Source organism: Camelus bactrianus, chromosome 2 (genome assembly GCF_048773025.1).
Source record: "Camelus bactrianus isolate YW-2024 breed Bactrian camel chromosome 2, ASM4877302v1, whole genome shotgun sequence".
Lineage (NCBI taxonomy): Eukaryota > Metazoa > Chordata > Mammalia > Artiodactyla > Camelidae > Camelus > Camelus bactrianus.
The window spans coordinates 92,664,585-92,688,412 of NC_133540.1; the positions used below are offsets into that span (position 1 = coordinate 92,664,585).

A 23,828-nucleotide genomic window follows, 5' to 3' on the forward strand; every position below is an offset into this window, starting at 1 on the left:
GCGGAACCTTTGAACCGAGTACTCGGGCCAGCAGGGGAAGAACACCGGAAGGGACTTATCAGGACGATTTGGAAAAAGGAAAGGAAGAGGAGGAGCAAGGAACCATGGCCTCTTTGGTAGCTCTTTGTAGTGGGCCAGGGAGGAAAAGGTTGACGCACTTCGTAACGGCTGCTGTCTGCATTAGAGATTCCAGGATCCAAGCAGGTAAAGTCTCCGTATCCTAGGCGCCTTTGTAGCGTTGCAGCCGTTGGCTTAACCCTAATTAGGTCGATGGAGTCGTCACTGTTAGCTAAAGGACGCCAGGGTCTAGGCAATTACATTTCTTTAGGGTAAGTGGGAATCTGTAATGGCCTGTGACTAGTATTTTAAAAATGACGGGGGCATGAGATGTCGTCCGGTACACTTAAAAAAAAAAAGTATGAAGAGACTGATGGAGTGATTCTCAAAAAGAGGCAAGGACTTGCCTAAGATCTTCGGATATACTTGGTAAGGAAGGAGCGTTCTTCAGTCATCCAGTCGTCCCAGATCAGGGCGAAATTGTGACATGGACCCTGGAATATCATTTCTGCACTTTTATCTACTTTGTGCCTCTCTGTCAATACCTACTCTCTGTAGGGAGTCTTTTTTCATTTTTCTTTTGGTTTGACAATGCCTTTCTGTTTGCGTTAAAGTCTGTCTCTATCCATGGAGAGAAGGTAAAATAAATTTCAGGAAGAGCAGGTGAAAAGTTGTATGGGTGGGGATATATATGGCCTTTCCCCAAAGCTACAGAAAGTACATTTATCCTGTTACTCTGCCTCAAATCTAAAGGTTTTTAACCTTTATTTAACCTTCTTAGTACAATAAGTATAAAAAGTTTCTTTTATAGTGTCCTTTTTTAATTGAAGTATAGTTGATTTACAATGTTGGTTTAGTTTCAGGTGTACAGCAGAGTGATTCAGGTATATATACCTTTTTTTTTAGATTCTTTTTCATTATAGGTTATTATAAGATATCAAATATAGTTCCCTATGCTATACAGTAGGACCATATTGTTTATTTTATATATAGGAGTGTGTATATGTTAATCCCAAACTCCTAATTTATCCCAAGCCCCCTACTATATCGTGTCCCTTAATTCATCTTGCCTCCATAGAAACAAAATCTTTCTTTAGCTGCTCAGCTAACAAAAAATTGGTTTGTTGCTGCTTCTGTTTAATTGCAGTTCTCTGGAGAAGTTGTTCACAGTATAAACAGGTAACCAGCAATGAGGACCTGGTAAGAACTTTTTTTTTCTTCCTTTTAATAAGGCATTTGGAAATATGACCAAATTCTTATGTCTTAGCTATCTGAATAGAGTTCAGCTGAGGGACGAAACCAATTAAGATGATAATCATTAGTCTGAGTTTGAAAATTGTAATTTGTTGATGAGTAGTCACTTAAGAGAGCTTTGAAATAAGAGAACTCCTAGATTCCTAGCCAGAGCATGGCTTCTGTAACACCACATTTTTCTTTCTGGATATGTGCTTTGGGAATTAAAAAAGGTAGTTTTGGTGGAAGCATTATTTGAAGAAAATCCAACAAAGGAATTGTACAGTATACCTGTACCTTGGCACTTTTCCCATTTCAAATTTAATTCTATCTTTGTCCTATTCATCACTTTGGGCAGAGGGCGGGGTAGCCTTAGTAAGTGAGGGATCAAAATTAAAATTTTATACCAGGACATTAAATGCAGTTTCTTCTAAACCATAGATGTATTTTTATGGATTTCAAGTATTAGTACTTGGGCAGTACAGGTTTTCTTGCTACATGCAAAGATAACTTGTCACTAATCAGACCATACAAAGCACTTAGCACAGTGTAGAGAAGGAACAGTCACACATTACATGTGAGCTGAATGTAAACTGGATTAAGAAAATTTGAGAAGTTGGAGGAAAAAAACTCCTCTAGCACTCTGAGCATCCATCTTGATTATCTAATTCACATCATAGCCAAGAGAGAAAAGGAAATTACTAGAGTCCCACTGAGACTCTAATGAAAGCTACAGGTTCTCTCAGAAAAAGGCACACTGTTCCATTTATTTGAAATTTTCCATACTACAAAAGTCAAGGGGTTTGAGGATTTCAAAGGCAATTCAAGGGGGCTGGACTTCAAGGGGGTTCAAGGACTTCAAAGCCATTTCTAGATTAAGAATCTCTAGACTGGAGACACCTATACTGATTATAGGAGGGAGGCCTGTGACAGAAGCCTGAGAGGCAGTAGCAAACACAGAAAAACCAAAAAGGCTGACACAAACTTATAAAACGGTCTGGAGCCATAAAATTGTAGTCAAAGAACCTGACAGTATTACAGTAAGCCATGGGGGTGTTGTCTTTTTATAATATAAAAATAGTAATAAAACATCTAGAGAAATATGGGGATGGATTTAGGGATTGTACTATTTTAAGAATTGTATATATCTGCTGTGCTGTAAGTTTTTCTTAGTTTAAATCTAAGGTAAGGATTTTTAGTCACCTACAATCTGGGCAAAGCATTCGAGGAAAGAATCACTTATCAAAGATTTTAATGTTTTTTCCTCCCATAAACCTATTTTTTCCCAGAGATTGTCTTTTATCTCAGAATTCTTCTCCATGACTTAATCCCTCCTTAGCCAAACTAAAACAAAATACGTGTACAAAATATGTATGAGTACAGTGAACCCTTTAAAATGGTGAATCTTTTTCAGGAATACTCAATTTTTGTTTTACAAGCCAAGCTGTTGTTACCCTTTTTCACAGTAGGAGAGGTACAGCTCATCCCTTGGAGAGATTCAAATGTAGTAACCTAAGATTTAAGTGTCTTTGATTCAAAATTACCACAAACTATATTATCAGATTTTTTTCCCCTTTATTCTAGCCTGTTCCAATGGAAAATCCTTACAAGGAGCCTCTGAAAAAATGTATCTTGTGTGGAAAACGTGTAGATTATAAGAATGTACAGGTGAGATCTGGTTTTACTTCACTATGATACTTGATTTTGGGATTTTGCTTCTTTATTAAAAATAGAAAAGGAAGTCAGTTTTATAACAGGCTTTGTGTAGTAGTGACTTTTAGCAACTTTGTAATTTCAGATCGGGTTATACTTCTACGTAAAAAGGTATCTGTTTTATTCAAATAAGAGCTCCTTGGCTCTCCCTCATTTCCTGTTAGTGCAGTTCAGCATCTCTCTCTTCTCTCTGCCCCAAATGTCTTAACAATAGCTCACTGTGGCAGTGATCCTCAGATGGAACTGAGAAGTTTGGAAAAAGCTCCTCTGGTGAAGTTGATCTGTGTATCTCACCACCAATATCACTGTTTCGAATATAATTTTATGTGTTGTCCAGTATTCAGCAAATTAAAAGTGGCAAATTTAGGGGAGAGAATGGTGCCAGTTACGTATACTGACAGTGGTATAAAGTGATAGCTGCCTTAGTGGGAGAAAACCCAAGAAATTTAAAAATGCAACATACTAGGATTATGCATAGTGCCCAGAACAGTGCCTGGTACCTAGAAAGTGCTTAAGAATTTAAATTAATAAAACACAAATAACAGCAAATGGCCTGATGTACCTGTACCTCTTGAAGACCTCACTGCAGTCTGATATTATGTGACAGCCTGTCATAACAGGAAATGTGTTGTACCTTGTTATAAGCAGCAGTGTTCTAGAAAAGCTGCCTGTGGGAAAGTCAAGAAAACAGTGTTAGCACTGAAAGAATATGCGCATTAACCTGCTGGATAGACTTTTTTGACACACTGGATAAGAAGTGTTAACTTTAGTAATTATTTTAAAAATGACCTACTAATAGAATGAACACAATTCATTGTTTCTATTCATATTTTTGAAGTTTGTCTGAAATTTATTAATAAACCTTTACATAACTTGAAGGTGGCATAAGGTATTTTGAAACTTACACAATCAAGATTGAATAACAAGTATATTAATATAATTTTTTTTCCTTTCCAAATAAAACTGAAAACAGCTTTTATCCCAGTTTATTTCTCCATTTACTGGATGCATTTATGGAAGGCACATAACAGGTATTTTGTTTTCTATTATAGCAACTTAAAAGTAGATAAGAATTATATAAATCTGCTTCTGTTATTTAAGAAAACTGGCAAAAATAGTGCTGTAAATTACTATTAGGCCACATACTATGAGTACTTTGAAAAAGCCTCTTAGGCCAAAAGGGTTATTATTTTGCATGTCCTCTTATACTCAGTTAACTATAGGCTGACAACATGTAGAAAACTTGGGCTTAAAAAAACTGCTTGCTGTTTCAGAGTACCCTATAATCATCTCTAGACTATTACTTAAGCCAGGAGTCTACTGCATAGAGGCCAAATCAGATCTGCCACTTGTTTCTGTAAATAGCTTACCTTCCATAGTGTCTAAGCTACAACTGCAGAACTGAGTGACAGTGACAGAGACCGTATGGCCCACAAACCTGGCTTTCCAGTTCTTCCTTGACTTAGTTGTTATGCATTTTGAATACTGGCATTTTTTATGAATAAGAAATCATATTCTTTTATAGGTCTTTGTGGGAAGAAACAAAAAGAAATCACAAAAGCAATTAAAAGAGCTCAAATAATGGGTAAGAGCATCTGAAAACATGAATTATGCCAACCAGAATTTTGCTCATTATCTTTTGTGAAGAACTTTCATTATCTTCCCCCCACCCCCAGCATTTTCATATTGTTTTACCTAAATATTCAGTAACAGATTCATTTTTGTCATAGTAAAGAACTTTCATTATCTCTTTACAGGGTTTATGCCAGTTACATACAAGGATCCTGCATATCTCAAAGACCCTAAAATTTGTAACATCAGATACAGGGAGTAAATTACATAAAGTTACCATCAATAAACTTATTTTACAATAAATGTGTGGTAGTAATACTGACTCAAACTATAAGTTTTAATAACCTTTGAGTAGAAAACTAATAGGCTAAATCTTAAGTATTAACTTTTTAATTCTTAATAATTTGAAATTTTATGAGGAAAAAGTGTTTCAAGAGAGAAGCTTCCTCTCCATGAGAATGTTCATTAAGTGAATCAGATTATTTAAAATGTTACTACTCATTACAGTTTGCATACATATGAATAAAAAAATCGGTACCGTGGGATTTTCACTTATATCTAGTCCTCAAATAGCTCATACAACTACCACTGATACTGAGATGTTAAACATGAAAGGGATGACTTGTACTGGAATTTTACTTTGGGCTCAGATTCTGCCTTGTAAATAGGACTGTGGGGATGGGAGTGTAGGAGAGTGAAATGTTTATATAATGTACAAATCCCACATGACAGGATGTGAACTTAAAATTGCTAAGGAAGATTTTCTAACGAGCAAGTAAGTACGCTGGCTAAGACTTGTCTTTCCTCTGTAGAGATGTTACATGGAGATGCACAGTGGTGCTGTCACAGGACCTAACATTCATTCCTGGACTAGTGTGTCCTGAAGCTGCTAGTTTCCTATAAATAAGCCAGTCCATAGGCAATCTGCTACATCATCTTCTTATCCAGTGATGCAAACTAACTGCCAAAAGGTGGAGAGTAATGGAGAAAAAGTGTCCTACAAGGATTCTTTTCCTCCTTTTCATTGAATACCCTAAAAGTTGGGATATCAATTATTTTTAAATTAGAGCTCAGACTGAACCCTATTTCCTCTCCTGCCGTGTGCTTCTTACGTAACCAGTGAAACAATCTCAATAGAAACTCATTATTTGCACAAATTGTCCCTGGTATTATGTGGGCTTCAGAAGCACCCCATGGTAACCAATGCATGTTGACATATAGATAAAAGAGTTTTTGATACTAGCTATGAATATGCTTTACTACTTAGGCAGTAACTGATGGCAGAGCCGTGGTCAACATGTGGGTTCAGCATTGCACCCACTGAGTACCACATGAAGCCTGCATGTGATGTGTCTGCTTCATGGGAAATTCTGTTATGGAAAAGACAAAGACAAAAAACACAGTCAAAGCTCTTTTTATCAACCTCCACTTAACCAACTCACTGGATTAAACTGGGGCCTTACATCCTCCTTAAAAATTACACTCAAGCCCATGACTTTCCTAACCTACTGAATTCTACATTGCCAAGAGTCAGCTATTTTGTTCCCAGACCTATGTTAGCTGCATTTTTGTAGCGATAAGCATGAGCATTAGAAAGTTACTGTTGCAATGAAAACTAAGTGAGAAGATTTGATAAAGATAACTAGATTAAAAAAAAAGCTGTCAAATTAGGTATGGTTAGGACAATTAAGATTGGGAATGAGAAATGAAAAAAGAACTAGTAGCATTTTATCCTTAGGTTGCTTTGCAAGTTTTCTTTAAAGAAACTAAAACTGGGAATTGTAAAGGTTAAGTAATGGGTGTGATTTTCATAGGAACTCCAATGCATTCTTAGAAAAGTCCCTGGCCCTACAGTAAAAGTTTGAGAAATCAATGTATACTTTGGCTGTATGTTAAAATGAAACCTCTGATAGATGCCATATGTATGTGTACATATCATTTGAGTCCCACTTAACTGGCCTTTTCACCTAATTGACCAACTGCAGATCCCAAACACACTGCATTACTAGGCTTATTCTGAATTCAAATTCTGGATTCACTCAATTTAAAGTACTTTATAAAATAAATGCACCAGAACTTATCTATGTGTTACTGCAAAGAGCTGAACATAGTGCAAACAATAGAAATGTCTGGCATTACCCTTCAGCTGATCAAAAATCTCCAACTTGGTTTAAAAGAATCAAAAGGTAGGAGACTGTGAGTATTCACCAGAACCCTTCATTTTCTCAATCTCTTCATCTGTTTCCGGGCTGCTCACTGCGGATGCTTTTTCTTGGTTACTGCTGTCAGTGTCTGCTTTCCATGGTTTGTTCTGTATCTCTAACAGCCGTAACTTCTTGAATTGCCATCTGTCATCTGTATCTAAAACTTTACGCTTAGTCATTTGCAGTGCGCTGCCAGCTGGACTAGCTTCAGGAATGTCAGTGTATTCCACCATTAGGGTCAGGTTGTCTACCTCACTGAGATGATGGGTGGTATTACAACTGCTTTTAGAAATATGCCTGTCTTTCAAGGAGATAACACATGAATGAAGAAAGTCACAATCTGGAAAAAAGGTCCGTAAAGCTTGACAAAGAAAAATGTTCTCCTGAGGGTCTTTCTGGACATTCTCTCCTAAACAAACAAACAAAAACAGTATTGTACTACAAAGCTTTTATAGTTATCTATTAGTAAAGTAAAAAAGACCTTAAAGAATTATATCAAATTATCTAAATTAAGATATATTTAATCCCAAATTTATGTGCCACAACATCCTAAGAAAAAATTAAAGTTGTATTGTTTAATATCAAGATAGTGTAACTAAAGTAGTACCATGTTCTTCGTTCAGTGCGATTTAAGAGTATTAAAGTTATTTTTAACCCTAAAGTAGACACATTCATCAGTACAGCCAGCTCATTCATAATTCCAATCAGAGAATTTTTCTTTAAAGCACAGAGTAGTGATGTGTGAAGTTTTACTTACGTGTTGCTTGAATCTGTGCTTGTTTTCTTTTTTTAATTTCTCCTTTTAATCTGTTTACATCCTTTAGTAGTTTCTCTACTGCTCTCTCACTGTGTTCTACTTTTTCACATATACTCTGCAAAATTAAATAATTTAAGGACTTAGATAAAGTTCCAAGTTGTGTACTACAGCCTAGGTTCACAAATAATACAAAGTCCCTTATGGTATAAAATATCAAATATTTTGCTTTATAAAAATTTTATTTTGCTATTTTCTGGAGGAACTCAACAAGCATTTGTATGGTACTTTATAGGTTATAAATGCTTTCCAAATGTATTAACTTCTCATTTATACAAAGATTTATCATTCAAGTTATTTCCTAGATAATACCCAGAAATTAAAAAATAAAAATACTTACCTTTCTTTGAAACAAAAAATACTGTACTATTTTGAGATGCATAGTTACTGCAAACATTTAACATTAACAAACTGACAATACATAAAAAAGAAAAGTGACTTTCACTATTACAAAAGGAAACTACTGAAAAGTAAAAATACTTAACCTTTCTTTGAAACAAAAAATACTGTACTATTTTGAGATGCATAGTTACTGCAAACATTTAACATTAACAAACTGACAATACATAAAAAAGAAAAGTGACTCACTATTACAAAAGGAAACTACTGAAGATTCTAAAAGAAACTACTTTTGAAAAGCAGAATGGCGTTAAGTGTCATCAGTTTTTAAGTACTAATAGCTCTGACTCAGTGATGTCATCTTGGGAATACAGCTTAAATAAGTAACAAAAATTTGTATAAGATGATGTTTCTTAGAATAGTATCAAATCAAAAGTGACTATTTCTGATTAGTGTTGATAGGTTGTTAGAGCCAGTTTTAGTGAATACTTTTTGGCATGTCTGCTCAGCCTGTTTCTCACGGACTTGTTCACCTGCCATAAGTTCATCGGCAACCCCTACACCAGCCTTCACCCCAGCTGACCCAAGCAGATGTATCACATAGCCGACTGACAAATCCTAATCTGTTGAATAGATCTAAATGCAGGAGCTGCAGGGTGGCTGTTCCCTGGTCAGCCAGTGGATGAACAAACAGCAAGATGTGTAGATACTGTAAGGAAACCAACATGAAGATACAAAGGGAGAGAAAGTTCTGACGGCATTCAAGCTCCAGGTTCCAGTTCCTTCGTGGAGCTCGGTGGCGTTCTGCCTCCAGTTCCTCTCACATACCTCTATATTCCCTAATTTAGCCCAAGCTGGTACCTTTAACCTAAGAGTTCTAATACACTGCTCTAAGAAATGTACTGCTATTTAAAACAACTAAAATACAGCAACATGAAAAATGTTTTATGATACATCAAATAAAAATCATGACACAAATTTCAATGTCCTTATCACTGCCAACAGTGTAAAAGCACATACACATCAGGGAAAACTGAAAAATATGGCAAAGTGAAAACACTTCAGTTACAATGGTAGGATTTGGGATGTTTCTCTAGTTTCTAAAACTCCTGTACTATCATTCTCATTAGAAAATACTGTACAACATTATCAATGTGTAGAATGTATTAATCCCATTTCTCTTGGTGTGCTATATTGATGAGTATAGTGGCCAAGGAACATACTACTCAGACCTCCATTTGGAGGAGGCAGAGTTGACTGACAGCTCCAGCTGCCATCCTTTTGGGTCCACTACTGTGTCTGTGCTTAGGTCGTGCTTCCCCTAGGCTGCTCTCAGCCCATGACTGCGCACAGTGCGGGCATTAGTACAAGTCCATTCCTGTAGGACACCTTTGCTCAAAGACTCCATCAGCCTGGATGAAATTTTTCTGACCTTGCGGTCTAAAGCTCTTCCTACCCAGTCGTCCTCCCTTCCCTGTCTCCTTTCTCAGGTGTCAGACTTGCACTGCAAGTCTCCCTGCTGCTCCTGATCCTTTCCCTTTATTCTCTGCAGACTTAAACTTCTTGCATGTCTAATCCTATCTTGATGTCTACTTCTCAAAGGACCTTCTCAACAGACACGAGACAGAACTTAGTACGGTGGTATACTGTTATGTTCCCAAATATTTGCTTCCCTTTTTGTCCTGTAAAAGGGTTACATATCCTTGCCTATTGCCATGACATCTTCTGGCCAACGAAATGTGACGAAGTGACATGCCAGCTCTGAGCAGAAGTTCTAAGAGCTGTTGTGAATTTTCACCAGCTTTCCTGCTCTTTTCCCTCTGTCATAAGAAGAGCATGTCCCACATAAGGGCTGGATCCTAGAATGAAGATGACATTTAGAACAGGAGCAGACCTGCAGCAACGATATAATGTGAATGAGACTAAACTTTTGCTTTTGTAGGCCACTGAGATGGAGGTCTTTGTTACTGAAGCTAAACTAATACAAAAATCTATGTCTAATCAACTGTCAGTTTATCCCTAAAAAGTTTTAATGATCAATTTAATATGAACTCTGTAAGTGGTCTTTAAATGTTTGTTAACTTACCTTTAATTCCTCTTGTAAAGAAGCATACATTTCATTTATCTTATGTACCTCTTTTAAAGATCCATCTTCTTTAAAAAATTCAGAGCTGTAAAAAAATTACCATTTTCTCAGGCAAACATACAGAACTTATTTTAATGATACAACGAAAAATTTATTTGTAGTTGAGCAATAATAGAAGATTCTTTTCACTGGCTTTGTAGGAATAATTTTGTCAACCTACTTGTATACAGCAAAACCAACCAGAAAACGTAATCTATCTTCAACTTTAGCAAACTTTTTAGCCTCCTAAGCACTATTCCCAGGACTCAAAAAAGAGGTTAAGTGAAAACAGATAAAGACCGAAGGGCAGGGAGGGGAGCAGTGTTCTTTCTTGGCAATGAGACCCATCAATTTATTTTACTGAATTTAAGTCATCATTGATTGAAAGAGACAACATTATTTTATAGACCATGAAGAAAAAAGAAAATGCTAAGGTGTGTTTTGTAAAAATCCCAGTTTGAGATAAATGTAAAACTGCATCTTAGAATCAGTGCAATGTGGTAGTTAATTTCTGTTAAGACATATGAAGCCCTGTGGGAACACAAAAATAAATAAAATCTAGTTCATTATTCTCGAAGTTTGCACTCTAGTAGGTATCCTGTATTACCAGCGTTGTTACTTCTGACATTAATTATTCCCTTATTGCCCACAGAAAAGCTATAGCTCAGCAGCCCACAGTGTGAGTGAGTGTGGGTGAAAGCCTCATTTTTTGTCTTTATTTAATATCCAGTCTAATTTCTTGCCTTTAATCTGAACTGCTGCCTTAGAAAAGTGTTATTCTGAGGCTAGCTCCTCATTCTTAGAATGAACACGTTAGACTATGCAGGCATACAGCTACACCCGTCTCTTTGGTGTCTCATCAATGGACAGGTGCTAGAAGGAAATGCAGAGAAAGTAAAAACAGTCTGCTTTACTTGAGGAATGTGGTCATGAGTCCGTTTTCCTTTCATTTTTATTCCCTTATGTAATAAAAAAGGTATCTTCAAAAAATGAACAGGAGGTAAGTTTGGTTGGGGAATCTCACCTGTGTGTTTTTACTGCTCGACTAAAACCAGTGGACATACAGGAACCAGACACAGTTTTATAACCCAGTTGTTCAGACATGCCCAGATTGGCCACCACTAAAGGTATCCTATGAAAAAGTCTGAAGAAATAAACTGTTAAGAAGTAAATTTAAAATAAAGTGAAAGATTAGCATCTACTTATTACTATAGACTACCTTTTCCCTACAAGATTAAAAAAAACCAAAAAAACCCATTCCTTACTACTTATTCAAGACATAATCGACTGACTTGAGGCAAATGGCTTTCAAAAGTAGTGAAATGTGCACAGTGTAAGATAGCTGTGTGAAGATGTACTTTAATGGCTATTTTAACTGATTAGCACATGGAAAAATAAGGCAGTATTGTTGAGATTCATCCCTTCTTCCATGAATGGTAAAATTACTCTTCACTGCTACTTTTAACTTCATTCTCATACCTCATGAAATGTTGCTAAATAACCTGTGCATTATAGAACCTAGCAGCTCGTCTTAATGGACCATCAAGAACGACCCTGCTTCCTGGCAGAGGGAACAGAAAAGCTGCTCAAGTACGTAGGGTCCAGTCCTACATTATACTCCTTAGCAACCAGTATCTAAAACATACATATTTTTTCCATCTTATGGTAAATAATAGCAAATCCCGAGTGCCAGAAACACAAGTCATCACTCCCTATTGGGCTTCTAGCTTCCTTATCTGACCTTCATTTTCCCATATATAAAGAATTGATGGTAAGGCAGACTGAAAGGGGTTATTGTGATCTAATGTAATAATATAGGAAAATAGTTGATAAGCTGCAAAAAGTACAATAAAAGTATTGACTGTGTTTTTCTGTTAGCTGGAGACAGCCAGTGACTGGCCCCATTTACCCTTTCTGAGGTTTATATAAGGCATGCTCCAGCCGATGAGTAGAGCAGCTTTCTGTTATTATACTCGGTGTTAATAACAGAAAAACAAGTTCCCGGCTTGAAAGATGCTGCTGTAAGTTTTTGTGAAGCAGTCTCTCTCTAAATGTCATGATCTGGTCTGAATGACGTCGGAATTTGTACCAACCAACTACATCCTGAAAGAAAATACAAAAAAAAATCAGGCGTATGCCTTAAGGGTTACAAATTATTACGTGTCTTACTGTCATGATTAAGCAATCAGAAAACTGACAACCTTAAAAATGGCTTTCTTAATATTTAGCAAGATTTGGGGCCTATATAAACAAAGCATACACTTAAGAATGTATTTTACCTCTTGAAAAGTGTACAAACTAATGTGTGGTTAAACTATTTTCCATTTTATTTTTATAAAACATATTTTCCAACTTTATTCAATATAGATTAGAGGGAAAAAAATTCTTAACTTCCTCTAGTTTCTTTCATGGCATTTGCTATCTTAAAATCTTAATCTAAGATAAACAACAAGTTCATACTGTATAGCACAGGGAACAACATTCAGTATCTTGTAGTAACTTACGGTGAAACAGAATATGAAAAAGAACATATGTATGTTCCTATATGACTGAAGCAGTGTGCTGTACACCAGAAACTGGCACAACATTGTAAACTGATTATAGTTCAATAAAATAAATACATATATAAAATAAAATAAACTCATCAAAAAATCTTAATCTTTAATCAAAATTTAAATGAAGAAAATGTCAATGAAACAAGTTAACTTCCTCTATGGATACTGGTCTGCTACGTAAGTAAACGGAACCCAGTATCTTTTAACTGAAATTTACATGGGAGTGTCACCACCTACCCCACAGAGCTGGTTTCAAGGCTGAGTAAGATCATATGAAGGGGTTTTGTAAACTATAACATGCCAAACAAATGTGCTGTTAGTATTACTAAACCTTTTTTTTTAAACTGGAAAAATAAATCTCATTTCCTGAAAACTCAGTAGTAATTGTAACAAAGAGAAAAACCACCACTTTGTTTAAAGATATCTGACAGTTTCAGCAACTTTTCATATTTGCATATTTAAACTGAGGAAATTAAAGGTACTTCTCTTCTAAAACTAAAACAGTTTTACAGGCACATGTTTATTTTCATTTATTTTGTGTGCATGTGTTTTTTATTTTTTAATAGCTGGTTTACAATGTTGTGTTCATTTCAGGTGTACAGCAAAGTGATTCAGTTATACAAATATATTCCATTTCAGATTATTTTCCATTATAGGTTATTATAAAATACTGAATATAGTTCCCTGTGCTCTATAGTAGGCCCTTGTTATTTATCTATTTTACATATAGTAGTGTGTCTGTTAATCCCAAAATCCTAATTTATCCCTCCCCCTATCTTCCCCCTTTGGTAACCATAAATTTGTTTTCTATGTCTGTGAGTCTGCTTCTGTTTTATAAATAAGTTAATTTGCCTCATTCTTTAGTTTCTACATGTAAGTGATATCATATGACATTGTCTTTCTGTGACTTCACTTAGTGTGATAATCTCTAGGTTCATAACTTGTTTCTGCAAATGGCAATATTTCATTCTTTTTTAAGGCTGAGTAATATTCCATTGTATATTACAGGTACATTTTTAAATGCCCAAATATAATCGGGGGAAAAACCCAAGCAATTTCAACAAAGGATGTTTTTTGAAAGAAACTTCTTTTACTGAATCTAATTTTATTCTCAACTGGGAGATCAAAAAGTTTTACGAGGACAAAAGGACCCAGAGAAAACTTTGTATCTGGAAAATGATCATTCAACAAGTTTTAACTGAACACTAAGTATGCTGTGGAGGATTCAAATTAGGTGCTGTATAGGATGTCATCCCTGCACTGTAAGAAATAGTAACTGTAGCTATGCAAAATACCAGCAGTCGATGAAGTCCTACAGCAAGTGGTCCTGGGAAGGGGTAGGGTGGGAATGGAGAAGAGGAGATCGATGTAACCATAACAGTCAAGGGAAGGATGAGAACAAGAGGAAGACTTTTCATGACTAGCTTTGCTTTCCGAGCAACCCTTCTGAAATTCCAGAAAGAACAAACCTTTCCTCACCTGCTTTACATATGACATTGTGCAAATAAATGCTGCTTACAAGTTCTGTCAAAGTATTAAAAATTTTTAGAAGCTGAAAATAATATATATAATACTAAAAAAGAAAAAAGGTAAATCAGGGAATACCTTTTTGACACCTGATAATATTTTCTTCAGTGCTTGCTCATTTACTTCACCAGAAGAATTGTAAAAGCTGTAAAAGCCAAAATTAAAGGCATTGTAAATAAGCTAAAAATATGAACGGTTTTATTAGCACTTTCAAGTTTAGTAACTCCTAAAGTAACTACCTAACCAAAATCCACATACCTACTTGCCTGTGAGGTGAAGTTCTAAAATAAACAGGAGAGAAAGTTCTCAAATTAACAGACTTAAAGTGGTAGAAATATGAGGTCCACAAGCAATGAAAGAGGAAAAGGAGTAGAGAAACTTCAAGGGGTAAGTTTGGACATCACATTTTTTAAAACCTAAAACAAAACAAACTATCCATTAAATACAGATACTTGTGAGTTCACATAGCTAGTTAACAATTTACTTAACAAAACTTTTTTTTTTTTTACAATAATGATACATACAAAAGAATGGGTAATATGAGTAATGAAGGACAGTAACAAAAAGACAATTTATTCATTGCTAATTCCAAAAGCTATACTTAAATTAAGAGAAGTGATTTGGGAGTTGGTTGTTTTTGTTTGGGGGTAAGGAGGGGGATAGGTTATTGGTTTAGTTATAGTGATCTTTGTTCTGTAGCTGGATGTAGGGAGATGGGAAAGATGTAGGGAGAAAGGGAAAATAGTTTTAAAAGATTCTAAAGCATTTACTTCCAGCTTTCTTTTCCCTCCAGGAATTGCAAATAGTATTTTCCTCCTTTTAACATTCATCAGGATCAACACTGTTCTTTTCTATGATGAAATATGTTAGGCAGAATCCATGACAAATAACATTCACTGTAATAGGCTTTTACTGGTAATTCTAATCTGTACACTGAAAAAATTCAGTTACATAAAACTGAAAAAATATATCCTAACAGGTAATATATTAACTTACAAAACAGACAAAATAAAATGTTCCACCTACCATAGGGGAGGTAACTCAGCTCATCGAACAGATCCCTCCATTTTATCTATTTATTCCAACACGAAAAATCTAAAAAGAGGTTATTCCTATATTTCTCTAGGACGGTCCACTTCTGAGATTCTCAAACTGGGGCATAAGGCAATAAATACATCAGGGTATATAAGAAACAATAGAGGGGGAGGATATAGCTCAAGCGAGAGGGCATGCTTAGCATGCAAGAGGTCCTGGGTTCAATCCCTAGCACCTCCTCTAAAAATAAATAAACCTAATTACTTCCCCCATTCCCACCAAAATAAAATAATTAGATAATACAATGATAAACAAAGGAACAATAGGACAACAGTGTACATCTTCTGTGCAAGCATTGATTTTATGTGAAGTTTCTGGGAAGGGGGGCATTTTTATGTAGAAATAGATACACTGTGTGGTGCAGCAGAATTCATGTTGAACTGCATACTTTTTTTTTGAAGTGACTTCAGTGGGCTGTTTTCCAGGTCCTTCCCCCAGATTTCTGAGGTAAAGGAATCAGTGTATTTCAGTGGAAAACTTTGAGAAACAATGTATTACAGCAGGGTTGACAAACTTTTTCTGTAAAGGGCCAGATAGTAAATATTTTAGGCTTTGCTGAACATAGTCTCTGTTACATATTCCTCCATTGTTCTTTTTTCAAATTATATTAAAAATATATTAACTATTCATAAATAAAGGGCATATAAAAACAGGCCATGGGGCTAGACTCTGCCACCCTCTGTATTAGAACATAAAACTGGGATTAAAGCTTATCCAGCTCAGGCTCGAACAAGTATGGTATCAGAAGACTGTTTTTAATATGGTCACTTGTATGATTTAAAACAAGGAAGAAACAGCCTGGTATGCTGCTGGATTAGAACTCAAAGAACCCCGATTCTTCCAGGTCTGCCCTACTGCTCTCCAGTTCTTCCCCCAAACCCCAGGTTTGTAAAACTAAAAGGTCGAGGCATGGGCGTCTCATCACTGGATCAGATGGCTTCCTCAGCTCTAAGACTCTGTTAAGCTGGTCTCATTATTTAAAGTAGTTGCCAGAAGATACTGAATCACTCTTTTTTTCACTCTCCCTCCTAATCTTTGTAGGCCCAGAGTCCCTTAAGGAAGTCCTTTTTATGGGTCTCCACCAAGAATCCCTCATTCAACAAACACAAATTTTTTTTATACTCATTGATGTTAGGTGACACAGGAGCTGTGCCCCCTTCTGCTACAGCAGGTTAAGGCCACACCAAGCCTTTATTTCTGTCCTCCCTACCACTCATGCTTCTCACCTTAACCACATGCTCCACTGCAACTCTGACACAGCCTCAGAGACGAGTACATATGGTGTGACTGTGAGACAGCGATGCTGACTTTTCATGTACAATTTATATGCATCATAAAGCTATCCCACATAAAGCTATTGCACCGTGTTGTTTATGGTTACACTTGTTTGCTTTATGAAAGTTCATTTATTTGTGCACTTTTCTGTGCATATTCCTCAATAAAAAGTTTTTAACAATATCACAGCCTATCAGGGCTAAGAGTACTACCACTACTATCTGTACGACTAAGTGTGCAAGTTCTCACCCTAGAAAAGCAATAGGAAGCAGGTTAGATAAAGAAACTAACCAGGTAATAAACAAAAGATAACATTAAAAAATATAAGTGAGAAAACAGATGATAAAATAAACTGGAATAAAAGGGTAGAAAAAAGGGCTGCTGTTGATGTATGAGAACACGTCACTGAGTTTATAATATGCAATGAGGCGACTGGGTGTGTGAAGGAAAAGCAATCCTCAAGGTAAACTGGTACCTGGGAGAGGCAGTGGAGACCAGCTAAAGCAAGCATATAAATACAGAGAAAGAACTATTAGACAGGGTTGAAACGAACAAGTGCATTTTCAGGTATTTCTAACAAGTCTTAATTTTAATCCATACCACCATGTATAACTGGTAGCTAAGATACTCTGTTAGTTTTAAAAATTCACTTGCAGAGAATAATTTTGACAAAAGATCATTTATTTGCTCTTACTACTCACCTAAAAAGCTGATAGCATGGAATGTATTTCTGAATATCTAGAAAAAAAGAATTTTTAGTTATGATTACATTAATCATCATTTGAATAGCATATATTGAGCACTTCATGCCAGAAAGTACTTTACCATTATCTCATTTAACAACAAACCTATGAGACAGATGTTACTATTCCTTCCGTTTTAAAGGTGAGGTAACAGGCAGGGAGATTAAGTGGCTCACCCAAGCCAATGGTGGAGCCAAAATCCAAACCCAGAGCCTCACCCGTGCCTAAAATGCCATATTCCTTCTAAACAGGCTTAATAAAGCCACACAAAAGATAAATTCACAGCTGCTGTATTTTCATTGAGTTCTGAAATGGTTATGCTAATTTTACCAAACTGATAAAAACAGCTGCTAAAGAGATTATCCTTTTGTTATCCCAAGTAGTTGTTTCATAAAGGATTTGTCAATGTTAACTGCAGACTGAAAAAAAAATTCAACATCTTTTAAGAGCTGAGTTTTAGTCTGTCAATAGAAATACTACATATATCTAAATACACGTAAATTCAGGTAGCTGCAGATGCTGTGAAAACACTAAACTCTATCACATGAGACATCATTACAAATCATGTAAGGAGTATCAAGAGGAATACAGTGTGTCCTCTACCATTTCAGCTCTCTCAAGATTCCACAGGGAACAGTGAAAGGAGACACTCACACCTGATCACACAGACACTCATCAGGACAACACAAGGTCTTCTAGGCAACCCACTTTCACGTGTCCCTTGTGTCAGGAATCAAATTTTATCAGACAGCATTTACTGGATCACTGTAACTGGAATCACCTATTTCAAACAGTTCCTGTGACGTGTCCTATTGTGGGTCTCTTCCTTGGGGAGATCCAAGCCAGACTACTCAAAATCTTGTTGGCCATATAAATCAAAGACATCAGTTTGATTATGTAGAGTTTGTGAATCTCTGTATAGACGAGGAAACCCAATGTCAAACTGCTGCTGAAGATCTCTTCAAGTAAACATCTGAAGGCTGTAGACATCTCTGCATCTCTGTACCTGCAAAGTCCATCTTTAAGGAGAGAACTATATGAAGTCACTGTTTCAATAGCTTGATATGTATATCAAGTTATTAATTATTAAGAGTAATTTAGTCCATTAAAAAAACAGGAAAAGTGATCATCCTCTTTAGACATTCTTCTTCCAGCAAATATATGTTGCCCTGAGATAAATCCCTGTCTGAAAAAACACTGAACAGAAAGTCTAACTAATAACTGGCCAAATGCATTCTGTGTAGATAAGACAAAGTATAAAAATGATGAAAATCTCATTAACTAGAGCAAAGCAGTAATTTGTGGATCTTGAATTTTATCTTTTAGTCATGTTTTAAAGTAACTGAACTTTTCAAAATAATTTAGGCAAATAAAGTTCCTACAGGACTTGCCCAATACCTTAAAGCTTAGCACTGCTCCCAGCACAGTGGAGTTGCTCAATAAGTAGATGCTTAATTAAACTCTTAAAATACGTTAGATACTTTGGGCGGCATGCCAATTACAATTAGGGGAAAAAAATTCCCGAAGGGCTTGCTTTTAAAGCTCCTGTGTGAGCAGAAAGAAAAACAACACTAACAAAATAAAATTACAAACAGTATAAACATGTGTAACACATGGCGAAAGGCCATCTCCTTAAGTTATGATATGGTATTACAAATCAGCAAGAAAAAGCAAAATAGCCCAGTAGAAACATAATAAAAGCATGAACAGGCCTGTCCTTTTCAAATAAAAAGGACTCCCCAGAAGTCAAACACATTAACAAGCTCATTTGCAATTAAGAAGTGCAAATTAGCAGGGGATTAGGGATTAAAAGGTACAAACTACTATACATAAGATAAACTATAAAGATGTGTCATACAGCACAGGGAGCATAGCCAGTATTTTATAACTTGAAATTGAGTATTACTGACAAAAGTACTGAATCACTATGGTGTATACTTGAAGCTAACATAACACTGTAAGTCAATTATACTTCAAAAAAGAAATGCAAATTAAAATGTTTTTCATTTACCAAATTAGCAAAGATTACGAGTTGATAATACCTAGTGGCGGTAAGAGTATGGCGACCCAAGCACTTTCACGTTTTGTGGAGGAATCTAAGACGGCATGACTTTTCCAGAAGGCAACAGTCTACCTCTAGAAATCTGACTTTCAGATATACTCACAGGCACAAAGATGTACACACTATAAAATGTTTGTTGTTACATCGTTTTGTATTAACCAAAAAAACACAGGAAGTCACTCATAGCTGGTTAAGTTCGTTATGGTACATCCACACAATAGGACTAAGAAGTCATCTGAAAGAACTGCAAACCATATGCATTCATACATTTCTGCACTAATGATTTCTTGGAGTTATTTACCCATGTATATGGTATGATCCCATTTGTAAAAATAAAAATATACATACAATTAATTATACTTGTGTGTTATGTATTGCTAATGAGTAAAAAAAACTTATAAAACCAACAGCCGTTGCCACAGAGGCGACTGTAATGAGAACGAGCTTAAATTTACTTTACATATTTACTTCATACATACATTCATTTATACGCACAAGTATACAAATTTGTATATACATTTATGTTACATATGTAGTTTCATTTTTAACCTTTTAAAGTGGTAAACAAAAGATGACATATAGCATGAGTATAAACTGACAGAATCTTTCTGGAAAGCTAATTTGCTAATACAGATCAAGAACTTTAAAAATGCTCATAGCCTCTGACATTGTAATACCATTCCCAGGAATCTACCTATAATAGATGTAGAAAAGTATCTGTGTACGAGGATGTTCCCTGTAGTATAATCTACAATAAGGAAAACTTGGAAATAATTTTTATTATAATTTATTTATTTAAAGGACTGCAGAAATCACATAGAGCCAGAAGAGGAAGGCCATAGAGAATACAGTGTAGTTATAAAAAATAATATTTAAAGGATTATTTAACATGAGAAAATGGTCATGACATGAGGATGTCATGTTGGCAAATTTTTTATAAAGTATACCACCAATTTTGTTTAAAAAAATATGCTTAGGAAAAAAGTGCATATATTAGATAATAAGAAAAGTTCCTATGTATTTTAAAGCTCCCTTTCTCATCTTTTTCTGAATAAACAGCTGCCAGGAGCTGCAGCTGCTTCACCGTCTACTCCTCAAACCCTCTGTAGTCTGGCCTTTTCCCCTTATACCCCAGAAATTACCTACGGTTTTCAATTATTTAATCACTGAGTTTTTTCAGTTCTCATCTTCCAACTTTTCTGCAGCATTTTACGTTTCTGTCCAACCTGTTTTATCTTTTTTTTTTTTGTCTTGCTTATTGGTTCCTTCTTCTGTTGGACTGTCTTCCTGCCACTTAAATGTACACACGAGCTGTTACATCCTTGTTTCCCCACAGTAATCTTAATCTGCTTCCTATGGCCGAAACTATTCCTTCCTTTAGACTAGGGCATAGCCTTAATTTTAACTGAGAAATGAGTGCAATATATTCTTCTAAAACTTGCTTTTAGAAATTCTATTTCTTAACGGCTTAAAAAGTAATTTATGCTGATCCTTTTCAGCATAGACTTATCAAAATAGGAGACAAAGAAATAAGTGACTCACCAATTGTATAAATAACTTCAACATCATCCATCTGGGAATCAGTTATACTGTTCTTAGCTTCACCTTTCACTTCCCCAAGGAGAAAACCTTCCTACGAGGATAAAAATAAGAAACAGTATGTGGAATAGGCTGATGGAATTACCAGTCAGTGACTTAAAGAACCAGTATTCCCCAAATATTCTACAACGTGTACAAGTGTGTGCTACCGGGTGGTGGGCACACAAAAGAAAGACCAGGTGCACTCCAGTTTAGCTGGCAAACCTGACCAGTTAAACTAACATGAGTTGAAGAAACTGTAAATACCACTGCAATTTTGGCACTATCACGAAAGGCTTAAAGCCAGAAATGAGCAAAAGTTTGAGCACCGAAGAGCAGAGCACTTCTCCTCAGAAGATAAGCCTCCCATTTGTGAGTAAGGAAATCATAGGTAAATAAGAACAGTGCCAATAATGGACCATCTGGAATGACTGGCCAAGACTCTGGGTTAATGACAGGCACATGCTTCTGGGAGCCAGTGGAGGCTTCTGAGCTACCAAATGACACAGGGGTGGGTTTTTAGATTAAAAATTGTGCAAAATATTAAAGATCTGGAATTTAGTATCAGAGCCTGCTCTCTAAAAGGAAAGCTGTGAGCCCTGATTCTTTTTAAAACGCTGGCACCTTGCCACAACAGTGGTGATTTCCTCGAATTTCAGATAATTCAGTTATTTTACTTGGCACATTTAAAGATCCAATGTGCTTGACAATTTTTTAATCTTCTTTATAATTAGTTAAGAATGCTTTAAAAAAAAAAAACTCCAGTGAAACAAGAGCACAAAAGGAATGTTTCCATAAGGTGAGTCTTGACTGGAATCAAAAGGGAAAAATTCATAACTCTACACTCTTGTGTTCTAGAAAAAACTGGGACAAGAGACAAAGCAAGTGCAACTATCCAGAAAACCACCTTTTAAAGACTTCAGGAAAAAGATCTAAGAAACAAAGGCCCCTCTAACACTATGGTACTTTGCAAGCACTAATCCTTTAAGCTACAGAGGACTTACAGACCCATTCTGCTTATATTTACACTAAGACATTCCAAAATAATTTCCTTGCTCTTTGCTAGCTGTTAACCTACAAAGTTATGTAAAGGTGTATACATGAAAGATATCCGTTCCAATCTACTAGGACTGCGCCAAAAAAACTATATTGGAGAAGACAGATCTTTACTATAAAATAAAGGGCACAAAATTTTGCAGAAGTCACTAGCTTTTGTTCAGTACGATATTCTCTAAACAGTATTAGCAAGTTATTAAGCACTTACTCTTAAGACACTACTTCTCAGGCTCAAGGTTTTAGTGTTTTTTAATTTCATAAAAATGAACGTTTTAAAAAAACAAGCACTGTAGTTTAAAACTACTTCACTACTTAACTTCATACATAGGTTTTGAACCTAGCCCATAGTATGAAATAAGCATTTGCACATCTAATATTTGGGGATTTATGATGTTTAAATTATAACCGAAAGCATCCGACAAGGAGCTAGCTGAGCCTGCGATTACAATTTAATAAATCTGATACCAACGCAGAGAAAACTTAGATATCCGATACACCAAATTAATCTTTTCACCTACTAAGATTCCCCCCCCCCCCATAGCCACTGGTTGCATCATCTATCATTCCCTTACAAGCCTACCATGCCAACAAGCGTGCATCGTAGCGGCTCTGCAGAAAAAAACAGCTGTCCGTGAAAACCCCGGTGGCTGGCGGCACAAAGTTAAGCGGCCACCTTCCCGCGGTAGCGGGAAATTGCTGGGTGAACGTCCTATCCTTTCACAAGCAAGTTTAACCAGAAAAGGGGGCACTGCTGACGGAGATGGCGTGTGGGACACCCGGATCGGGCCCCGCAATAAACACCGGGCGCGAGAGGGAGGGCTAACCCTGGGGAGGGCTCGGCGGCCGGGGGGCACCTCGGCACAGCCCCGACGGCAGCGGGCCGGCGTCGGGGGGCCCGCGAGCGGCAGCAGGGCCACGGCGGCCGGGAGGGCGCCAGCACGCCGGCCTCCTCCGAGGCGTCGCCGGATCCCGCCCCGCCCCGCCCCTCGGCTCACCGTGTCCGAGTCGGTGTTGAGGTGCTGAAAGGCAAGCGCGCCGAGCACAAAGCCAGACAGCACCGCCGACGTGCTCTCGCCCTCCATGCTTCCGCCGCCACAGCCCAGCTCGAGGGGGCGGGGCGGCGCGGCGCGGCGCGGCAGCGGGGCGGGGCCGAGCGAGGAGGCGGGGCCTGCGCCGGCGCACTGGCGCGGCGCGCGCCACCGAAGAGGCAGGCGAGGCGGGCACGGGCGGGCTAGGAGGGCGCGAGCGCCCTCTGGTGGGGAGGGCTCGGCGAGGCGGCTCTGAGGGGCTCTCAAAGTCGCGCGCAGGCTGCCTCTGAGGACTTTAATGCCATAAATGCTGGGTACTGGGCACTTCTGCCGAGGGCCACGGAGAGGGCTTTTGGTGGCCAGCTGCTGCTAAGGGAGCCTGGCACTTAGGCAAAACTAAAAAAAAAAAAAAAAAAAAGAACACTGCTGACAGAAGAGAAACATTGCTTAGTGACATAATATCACAATGGAAATGCCACGTTTGTGGTTTTCAAAGTGCAGGGTGCTGCCCTTTACCCATTGAAACATCTAGAATACTAATGCCTGCTTCAGAAAAAGTCTCTTCTGGAACTCTCTGGCGACGTTCCATCCCATGGAGTCGAGGGAGGAGAATGGGTTTATTTGAGTGTTTGCTTGCTTTTAGAAACTTGAGGACCCAAATTAATTTAAAGAATACCCAGATTTTTAACATTGTTCTGACAGCTTTATCATAGATACAAACATACTGTGATGGATCGATCATTTGATATAAGCGTAAGGGGAGTGGGAGGACCGGGACTTGACAGTTTTCCACACACAGAATGTAAAGCTATGGTTTATAAATGAAAGTCAGCAAAATATCAGACTACTGAA

General features: G+C 37.1%; 2 protein-coding genes across 5 annotated transcripts; one reads left to right on the forward strand and one right to left on the reverse strand.

The window, feature by feature from the left end:
* The first annotated feature begins 28 nt into the window (after nucleotides 1-28).
* On the forward strand, nucleotides 29-4,878 carry MRPS18C (mitochondrial ribosomal protein S18C). 3 transcript variants are annotated; one of them, XM_010950180.3, is made up of 6 exons: nucleotides 38-204; nucleotides 1,205-1,257; nucleotides 2,875-2,958; nucleotides 3,977-4,034; nucleotides 4,529-4,588; nucleotides 4,761-4,878. In XM_010950180.3, the coding sequence occupies exons 1-6, from the start codon at nucleotides 105-107 to the stop codon at nucleotides 4,835-4,837; spliced, it is 432 nt and encodes a 143-aa protein (XP_010948482.2). In that variant the 5' UTR covers nucleotides 38-104; the 3' UTR covers nucleotides 4,838-4,878. The 3 variants fall into 3 exon arrangements, with proteins under 3 accessions (XP_010948489.2, XP_074202624.1, XP_010948482.2); XM_074346523.1 differs by lacking the exon at nucleotides 3,977-4,034 and having other exon boundaries at nucleotides 31-204; XM_010950187.3 differs by lacking the exon at nucleotides 3,977-4,034 and having other exon boundaries at nucleotides 29-204; nucleotides 4,529-4,878.
* On the reverse strand, nucleotides 3,831-23,070 carry ABRAXAS1 (abraxas 1, BRCA1 A complex subunit). 2 transcript variants are annotated; one of them, XM_074346494.1, is made up of 9 exons: nucleotides 22,944-23,070; nucleotides 20,857-20,947; nucleotides 17,211-17,247; nucleotides 14,218-14,284; nucleotides 11,967-12,160; nucleotides 11,082-11,201; nucleotides 10,019-10,103; nucleotides 7,537-7,651; nucleotides 3,831-7,188 (listed from the first exon to the last, which is right to left on the reverse strand). In XM_074346494.1, exons 1-9 carry the CDS (start codon nucleotides 23,028-23,030, stop codon nucleotides 6,755-6,757), a joined length of 1,230 nt encoding a protein of 409 aa, XP_074202595.1. In that variant the 5' UTR covers nucleotides 23,031-23,070; the 3' UTR covers nucleotides 3,831-6,754. The 2 variants fall into 2 exon arrangements, with proteins under 2 accessions (XP_074202595.1, XP_045368928.1); XM_045512972.2 differs by lacking the exons at nucleotides 20,857-20,947; nucleotides 22,944-23,070 and adding an exon at nucleotides 18,034-18,271.
* Nucleotides 23,071-23,828: the final 758 nt, after the last annotated feature.